This window comes from Triticum urartu, chromosome 6A (genome assembly GCF_056163025.1).
Source record: "Triticum urartu cultivar PI428250 chromosome 6A, HENAU_Tu73, whole genome shotgun sequence".
Classification (NCBI taxonomy): Eukaryota; Viridiplantae; Streptophyta; class Magnoliopsida; order Poales; family Poaceae; genus Triticum; species Triticum urartu.
The window spans coordinates 20,051,839-20,061,115 of record NC_141878.1 but is presented as its reverse complement, the minus strand read 5'-3'; the positions used below and the strand labels follow the sequence as shown (position 1 = coordinate 20,061,115).

Sequence of the window (9,277 nt, the reverse complement as noted above, 5' to 3'; positions counted from 1 at the left end):
AAACCGAACTGGAAATTGCTTCGACTGGCTGGACAGTACTTCATGCTCTAACAATGCCGGCCTGTGCAGCGACCAATCTCTTTAGTCACTAATGCACGAGAAATAAGAAAAAGATCAGCACATATTAACTTCACAATGAGGAAAATTGTGCCTGAATAATTGAAGTAGGGTCATTCCAACAAATTCAGCAATATTAGGTAAAATTGCATTTGGATGAGCGAAAAAAGCATACATGGAGGAGAAGGATAAAAAGAAAGTATTGAGCCCGTCTTGACGGATGGCTCAGAATTATTCAGATTTGTAATAATAAAGATGGGACACTGACCATGTTGAGGCAGGCTTCACTTCCAACTGTATCCATCATTCCTGTCCATGGTAACCATATGTGACAAAAACTAACAATGTCACTCACAAGTCAGAGCAATTCAGCTCATCATCTTCTATGAGAATAATTCATTCATATACTACATGCACTGGGATTAAAGAACGAAGCTGTTCAGAGTATGCGTCCCTTTTTTCACTGAAGCTTCATAGTAGATAATAGTTTGTCCAGGAGTCAACTTCATATATTGATACAGGCAGCAAAGGATCCACCACAAAGAAATCCTCCTTTTTCTGAAAAAATAAAGAGAGCAAGAATAGATGGCTCAGGTACTGCAGCTTCTAACAATATAATGTAAAATAGTACTTCGATAAGAGAAAATACATGAAAGACAACTTGGAGTTTGAACCTTCAGAAGCTGCCAGCTGTAAAACTGCATTACGCCTTTGTGATATGTTGCAATTCTGACCTCCTCATGTATTTTATTGTATAAATAACTTGTAAATCAAGATATGTGAATGTAAATATCCAGAGGGTTTATCCTCCGGCAAAACCAAAATCTGACTCTAACAAAAAGTCAAAAAACATTGAAATAGAGCAAGTAGCGGAGATATCATTCTCGCAACCTTGTTTTCCTTTTTTCTTTAAAAAGGCATCATCCTAGCATGAAGTTGATCTTCGACTACTGTTATCTTTCGCAACGGTTCTATATATAGAATGCATGTCAACCCTTATGGCAAGGTGATATGATACAGTAAAATCATTACTTTACCCATACAACATTCACTCAGGTTAAATTATACACCACAAATATTCCAAACAGGATGCTCCCAGCCTGAGTTCAAACATATACCCACAACACAAAGTGCACATACAAACAGTTTTACAAAAGTTCACCCAAGCAGGGTCCAAAAGCCAACAATAAACAAACACGAGACCAGAACCTTAATAAGATTTGCATTTGAAGTAGTTGGGGAAACCCGGCCCAGGTGGCTTGAGGATTACCATGACGCACTAGCCATTACGCTTCTGCTCCACCAGCACCCCCATCATTGTTCACATGAGCAAGAATTCGTCGCGCCGATGGGCCTGGTAATCATATAGTTATAGAAGGAAGTATATAAACCTTCACATCTATGATATGGTATAATAAATTACTCAAAATAGGATGACAAATTTTATGAGGAATAATTAAATTATGACACAGAAAAAATACAACCAATAATTCCATGCATGGATCAACAAAGGGGGGAAATATCACATCAATGGTATCCATGAAATTACCATGCATGAAAAAAAAGGATCGATGTGACTCCTTCAATGTTAAGATAAGTAAATTACCTGCGTTATAGAAACTGGCGAATGGATAATAGAAATTTTGGAGAAGGTGTCCATGAAGCCTGTTGCATTGCATTGTCTCAAGTTGGACTGTAAAGACACGGATGCACGTCCCTTTGAACACCGATATAAGAATCGCATTAGCATCCTCGGCATACCCGATAAGTAGTGAGTCCCAAGCCGCCCACGAAGACGTCAGATCAACGAAGTTGTCCATGACAACGGTCTTGCGCAGCACCCATGTCGCAACACCGTGAGAATCGATGTTGCGGTTCCACATTTTGATGGTAGGGTACAACAATATGGTGAGGCCAACAGTGCCATCCTCCCCTGGGATGATCTGGCTGTTGCAGGTGCTGATATTCGCACGGGGAGGGCTTGTAATCAGAGCTAGGCTCTGGCTTTCCAGATTTAACTCTAGAAAGCTATACGGAGGCTTTGTCAGCCAACAGTAGAGGCGGCTGCCGACCACGGTGACGGGGACACTGGTAAGATGACATGGCTCAGCAGTGGAGATGATGTCTCCCCAGGTGCCGGTCGCAAAGGAGTAGACGCGGGCCTCAACTCTGGCGCGGGCCTCATCTACCAGGACCAGCTGCTCGCCGTCGGAGAGCAGAGCTCCGTTGGCGCTTTGCCCGCCGTCGACCAGATCCGGTGGGAATGACACGCGGTGGCGGTCACCGGAGATAGGGTCGCAGATGAGGAACTCGCGCAGCGTCCAGTTCATGATGAGGACGCGGCCCTGGCGGCACCCGAGCACGCGCCAGGTGTCCCACCCGGTGCAGACCTGGATGGAGAAGCGCTCCGCGGGGATGCTGCAGACTGCAGGGATGAACTTGAGAGAGGTCAGGTGCTTATCGAAGACGCCTAGGACCGGGGGTCTCCCGTGGTGGTCGCGCCAGCGGCGCCGGAAGGCGGCGGAGGCGGCGAGGCGACCCCACGGCTTGCAGACAAGCGATGCGAGCGGGAGGGAAGATAGCTCCGGGGAGAGGCGGACGAGGACCTCGCTGAGGACGTTGTCGTCCTCCAGCGGCGCCGCCGCAACCGCCGGCGAAACGCGGTGGCCGCGGCCGGTGGTCATCTCGCCGCCGACGCCGCCCTTGTGTCGAGTCTATTTTCTAGGGTTTTCCAGTGAAGGAAAGTGGGGAAAAGAGCAGGAAGCAGCCGGACTCTTTTTCTTTCCTGTAGGAAGGAAGGTCCGTTTGGGCTGTGGGCGTACAAGGAAAAAAGCCATTTTAGCCCAAGATAAGAATCTGATATATTAGTAGCAATTCGAATATATATTATGGAGTAGAAGCAAGCGATTAGGGATGGCAATGGGGTCCCATACCCGCCAAACCCATGGGGATTTCATCTATTAGGGCTCATTTGGTGCACAGGGAAAACTCAGGGATCCCTGCCCAATACCAGGGACAGAAAGCCACGCGTTTACCTCTTCCAGGGAATTCTGTAGCGCCATTTGGTTCAGGCCCAAGACAGGGAAATCTCGGCCCTCCCCGGCCAAATCCCAGGGAAGAAAAAACAGTAGTCACGACGCGTGGGAGAAGTTCCCCCGTTTCTCTCGCTGCATCTCTGTTCGCAAACCCCGCCGCCATTCTCGTTGGATCTTCCCTTCGCTTACACCGCTCACCGACCCCCTCCTTGGCTCCTCTCTCTTCTACTCCCAAATGGCGATGCCAAATTTCCCCTGGGTTTCCATTTTGTCAGCAATTTTCAATCCGGGGCAGATATACCCCGAGTACGTCTTCCCCAGCAACCAAACAAGGTCTTAGGGGGTGGGGATGGGCGAAAAACATCCCCATGAGGATATTTACAAAACTAATTTATTCCCCATAGGGTACAACGGGGATGGGGACGATATCCTATTCCCCAGACCCAATACCCATCGGGGATCCGGTTAGTAACTGTGACACAGCGGTCAACCTTAAAATATTCACAAACAAACTTGCGAAAACAAAAATAAAGCTCTGAAAAAAACTTAAACCTATCTCACATCCTCACCTCAGCTACCACCATGACCAAGAAGTAAGTACGACCTAGATAGGCATTAGCAGGACAAGGACAACACCATTTATGTATGTTGATTATAGGGTGTCATATTATGTATATGAGTATTTGTTTATGGGGATGGGGACCCTAATGGGGCTCCGTTCCCCAGTGGGGCATGGGTATGGGGAAATTTCATCCCCAGTCATGTAAACGGGGATGGGGATGATATGATAGGAAATAGATGGGGATGGGGATGTTGTAGGTATCCCCATAGGGGATTGTCCCCATTGCCATCCCTACAAGCGATGATTATTATGTAAAATCTACGGACGAAGTGCTTTGCGAGTGAACACACCTTTGTCGTCAATATGATGCATGGAGGTAGCAAAATGGTGGGAAAGAAATAGTTGGGTCGAGTAAGAAGGGGAATGGGGTGAACCCATGACTACCATATGTTGCATGCCTAGGGCGAGCCGGGGAACTCATTCCGCTACCACACTCAAGTCTCCCCTCTTGCTTCCTCCGACTATCGTCGCCGCCAGCCTCTGTTGCGCCGCGGCGGGCCTGCGTCGAAGGTTGTGGGAGGCGTTCTTTGGTGGTGCAAGTGCCTGGTCGGTGAGTGGTTTCAATCCTTATATCCGGCCAATAATAGCCTTGATTTTGGCTAGTGTCGAGCGTCAATAACCCTCTGATGTTGCTGACAACCTTCTACTAGTGGGAGTTTCGAGGATCTGACTTGCCTCACCGTGGGCGGGAGGGAGGATGGTTGCGGGGAGAGGCGGACGAGAACCTCGGCGAAGACGTTTTCGTCCTGCAGCGGTGCCGATGCAACCGCCTTTGGCCTTTCCCCTATGGAATGGAATTGAGATTGAGCCTGTTTTTTAGGGTTTTGAAATGGAATGTGGAAGAAAGGCAGGAAGGGGACTCCTTCATTTCCTTTTTGTGTGTATAATGTTTGTCTGGGCTATGGGCGTACAAGAAAAAAAACAAAATCTACCGACGGAATGACTTGGGAGTGAATGCACCTCTGCTATCAACCTTAGACGAGAGGCCACGAAATAGGGGAAAAGAAGTAATTGGGATGAGGAAGAAGGGGAAAGATTTCGCATAAAAAAGAAGGGCATTGAGAGGTGGAAGAAGGGGGGCAGAAGAAAGGAGAGGATGAGATGCTTGGCTGGTGGCTAACCACAACAATGACAATCATAGAGAGGTTGACCTACGTCCGACGGGTAATTAGCTCCCGGTTAAGCTTACATTTGCTGCTAAGGGAGCAAAAGAGGTCAGCAATCCAAGGAGGGTGGTGGGCAATATGGAGGGATGTTGTAGCACCTATGATCGCATCCCGTATCAAGGAAGGCGAAGTTGCGGAGTGGAGGGAGGAAGCCATGCTGCAGTAGGGGGCACCGAAGAGGGATAAGAAATGACGAGAGATAGATGAGCAATCTGATATGGGAAGAAGATGATATGACTGACTCGTTCTCTTTTCGTAAGGATCATCTAGGTTGTGGTTGTACAAGAAAGGAAGGATTTTAGCCTAAGAACCTTATTCATTGATATCAAGTATATTATGTAGAAGCAAGAAATTATTATTATCGAAAATCTACCAATGAAGTGTCTCATGAGCGAACACATGTCTGCCGTCAATCTTAGGGAGGGAGGCACCAAAATGGTGGGGATGAAATAGTTGGGACGGGTAAGAAGGGGCAGGGTTCCACAAAAAGAAAATGAAGGAAGAGGGTGAAGGAAATATGGCCTAGAGGCAATAATAAAGTTATTATTTATTTCCTTATATCATGATAAATATTTATTATTCATGCTAGAATTGTATTAACCGGAAACATAATACATGTGTGAATACATAGACAAACAGAGTGTCACTAGTATTCCTCTACTTGACTAGCTCGTTGATCAAAGATGGTTATGTTTCCTAGCCATAGACAAAGAGTTGTCATTTGATTAATGGGATCACATCATTAGGAGAATGATGTGATTGACTTGACCCATTCCGTTAGCTTAGCACTTGATCGTTTAGTATGTTGCTATTGCTTTCTTCATGACTTATACATGTTCCTATGACTATGAGATTATGCAACTCCCGTTTATCAGAGGAACACTTTGTGTGCTACCAAACGTCACAACGTAACTGGGTGATTATAAAGGAGCTCTACAAGTGTCTCCAAAGGTACATGTTGGGTTGGTGTATTTCGAGATTAGGATTTGTCACTCCGATTGTCGGAGAGGTATCTCTGGGCCCTCTCGGTAATGCACATCACTTAAGCCTTGCAAGCAATGCAACTAATGAGTTAGTTGCGAGATGATGTATTACGGAACGAGTAAAGAGACTTGCCGGTAACGAGATTGAACTAGGTATTGAGATACCGACGATCGAATCTCGGGCAAGTAACATACCGATGACAAAGGGAACAACATATGTTGTTATGCGGTCTGACCGATAAAGATCTTCGTAGAATATGTGGGAGCCAATATGAGCATCCAGGTTCCGCTATTGGTTATTGACCGGAGACGTGTCTCGGTCATGTCTACATTGTTCTCGAACCCGTAGGGTCCGCACGCTTAAGGTTTCGATGACAGTTATATTATGACTTTATGAGTTTTGATGTACCGAAGGAGTTCGGAGTCCCGGATGAGATCGGGGACATGACGAGGAGTCTCGAAATGGTCGAGACGTAAAGATCGATATATTGGACGACTATATTCGGACATCGGAAAGGTTCCGAGTGATTCGGGTATTTTTCGGAGTACCAGAGAGTTACGGGAATTCGCCGGGGAGTATATGGGCCTTATTGGGCCATACGGGAATAGAGGAGAGAGGCCAAAAGGAAGGAGGCGCCCCCCCTCTGGTCCGAATTGGACAAGGGGTGCAGCCCCCTTTTCCTTGTTCCTCTCCCCCTCTTTCCTTCTCTCCTACTCCAACAAGGGAAGGAGGAGTCCTACTCTCGGTGGGAGTAGGACTCCCCCCTTGGTGCGCCCTCCTCCTAGGCCGGCCGCCTCCCCCCTTGCTCCTTTATATACGGGGGCAGGGGGGCACCCCATAGACACAACAATTGATCATTGATCTCTTAGCCGTGTGCGGTGCCCCCCTCCATCATAATCCTCGATAATATTGTAGCGGTGCTTAGGCGAAGCCCTGCGACGATAGAACATCAAGATCGTCACCACGCCATCGTGCTGACGGAACTCATCCCCGACACTTTGCTGGATCGGAGTCCGGGGATCGTCATCGAGCTGAACGTGTGCTAGAACTCGGAGGTGCCGTAGTTTCGGTGCTTGATCGGTCGGGCCGTGAAGACGTACGACTACATCAACCGCGTTGCCATAACGCTTCCGCTATCATTCTACGAGGGTACATGGACAACGCTCTCCCCTCTCGTTGTTATGCATCACCATGATCTTGCATGTGCGTAGGAAATTTTTGAAATTACTACGTTCCCCAACAGAGGGAGAGGTGGAAGAAATGAGGGCGGGTTGATGGGCCAGTGGCTCTCTGTGATAACGATGAGCATAGGAAGTTTAACCCCATGTTGGACTAGTAATGAGCTCCCTGTCAAGCTTACATCCATGGCTAAGGGAGGAAATGGGGCATCAAGGTGAGAAGCATGAAAGAGGATGGTGGGTGATGTGGATTGACGTTGCAGTATCTATGATTGAGCACCTAATATTAAGGAGGACGCAGTTGTGGGAGTGTAGGGGAGGGAACCATGCTAGGTAGTACGGTGGAAGGGGGACTGAAGGGAGAACACGAGAGGATGGATGGGTTGAGAAATCCGAAGAGGGAGGAATAAGGTGGAGGGAGGGGGTCACATGGTACGACTAAGGCTCAATGTTGTGCCCTAATGCTAATTAATGTACACAGTTGTTGATTTTGATCCGCCTAAAAAAATGGTTGATGATTTTGACTGCTCATCGAATGAAAATTGAGGTGTTACACATGTGAATTTTTTTGGGTATAGGTATAGCTGCACTCACTACTGGAATCGTCTCATACGCCGAGTTCCAGGAACACTCGGCAAAGGGCCTAAAACCCTTGGGAAAGGCTTTGCCGAGAGTTGCTCTCGACAAAGGCCACCCAGCGTACACCTCTCAGGAAAATAGAAATTTGCCGAGATCCAGAGCACGGGCACTCGGCAAAGCATTTGCCGAGAGCAAAGCAGTGCCTCTTGGCAAAATAAAGTGACTTCACGGCCGCTTGTTTCGTTAGCTCTTTGCCGAGAGACACGCTTGGCAAAACTGCCATAGCCAACTGCCAGCTGCTCCCAGCGCATGCCACTTTGCCGAGAGCCGCACTCGGTAAAGATTCGTTCCCAGTTCTATTTATTCTGCTTTTTCCTCGGATCGCTGCAAAAAAACAGATATGCAATACACAAACTTGCATTTGAAGTCACAAAGTCTAACAACAAACTCACATAAGCATTATATAAATAGTTCACACAATGTTCATTTGAAATCACAAAGTAGCTCTGATACGTCCATTTTGCATCATGTTTTCTCTCTTATTGCATTATGGGCTATTACTTCACATTATGTCACAATACTTATGCCTTTTCTCTCTTATTTTACAAGGTTTGCATGAAGAGGGAGAATGCCGGGAGCTGGAATTCTAGGCTGGAAAAGGAGCAAATATTAGAGACCTATTTTGCACAACTTCAAAAGTCCCGAAACTCCACGAAAGTCAGTTTTGGAATATATTAAAAATACTGGGCAAAGAAAGCACCAGAGGGGGGCCACCCACTGTCCACGAGGGTGGAGGGCGCGCCCTACCCCCCTGGGCGCGCCCCCTGCCTCGTGGGCCACCTGGAAGCCCCCCGATGCCCATCTTCAGGTATAAGGTGTCTTTTGCCCTGGAAAAAACAAGAAGGAAGATTTCGAGATGAAGTGTCGCCGTCTTGAGGCGGAACCTTGGCGGAACCAATCTAGGGCTCCAGCGGAGCTATTCTGCCGGGGAAACATCCCTCCGGGAGGGGGAAATCGTCACCATCGTGAATGGAGCAATTTCATCAAACTTTTCATAATCTTCTGACTTGTCTGTCTTGTCATCCACTCCCACGATGTTTCTCTTCCCAGAAAGAACTATGTGCCGCTTTGGCTCATCGTACGATGCATTCGCTTCCTTATCTTTTCTTTTTCTTGGCTTGGTAGACATGTCCTTCACATAGAAAACCTGTGCCACATCATTGGCTAGGACGAATGGTTCGTCTGCATATGCAAGATTGTTGAGATCCACTGTTGTCATTTTGTACTGCGGGTCTTCCGTTACCCCGCCTCGTGTCATATTGACCCATTTGCACCGAAACAAAGGGACCTTCAAACCACGTCAATAGTCAAGTTCCCATATGTCCTGTATATAACCATAATATGTTTCCTTTCCCGTCTTGGTTTCTGCATCAAAGCGGACACCACTGTTTTGGTTGGTGCTCTTCTTATCTTGGGCAATCATGTAAAATGTATTACCATTTATCTCGTACCCTTTGAAAGTCATTATATTCGAAGATGGTAACTGGGATAGCAAGTACATGTCATCTTCAATAGAGGTGTCATGCATGGTACGTGTCTGCAACCAGCTGGCGAAACTCCTGGTTTGTTCACGTGTAATCCAGTCATCAGACCGCT

The 9,277-nt window shown here is 47.2% G+C and overlaps 1 protein-coding gene across 1 annotated transcript; it reads right to left on the bottom strand.

The window, feature by feature from the left end:
* Nucleotides 1–1,069: 1,069 nt before the first annotated feature.
* LOC147963345 (uncharacterized) lies at nucleotides 1,070–2,788 on the bottom strand. Its single transcript, XM_087527952.1, has 2 exons — nucleotides 1,664–2,788; nucleotides 1,070–1,411 (listed from the first exon to the last, which is right to left on the bottom strand). The coding sequence occupies exons 1-2, from the start codon at nucleotides 2,739–2,741 to the stop codon at nucleotides 1,344–1,346; spliced, it is 1,146 nt and encodes a 381-aa protein (XP_087384078.1). The 5' UTR covers nucleotides 2,742–2,788; the 3' UTR covers nucleotides 1,070–1,343.
* Between the last annotated feature and the right edge of the window lie 6,489 nt (nucleotides 2,789–9,277).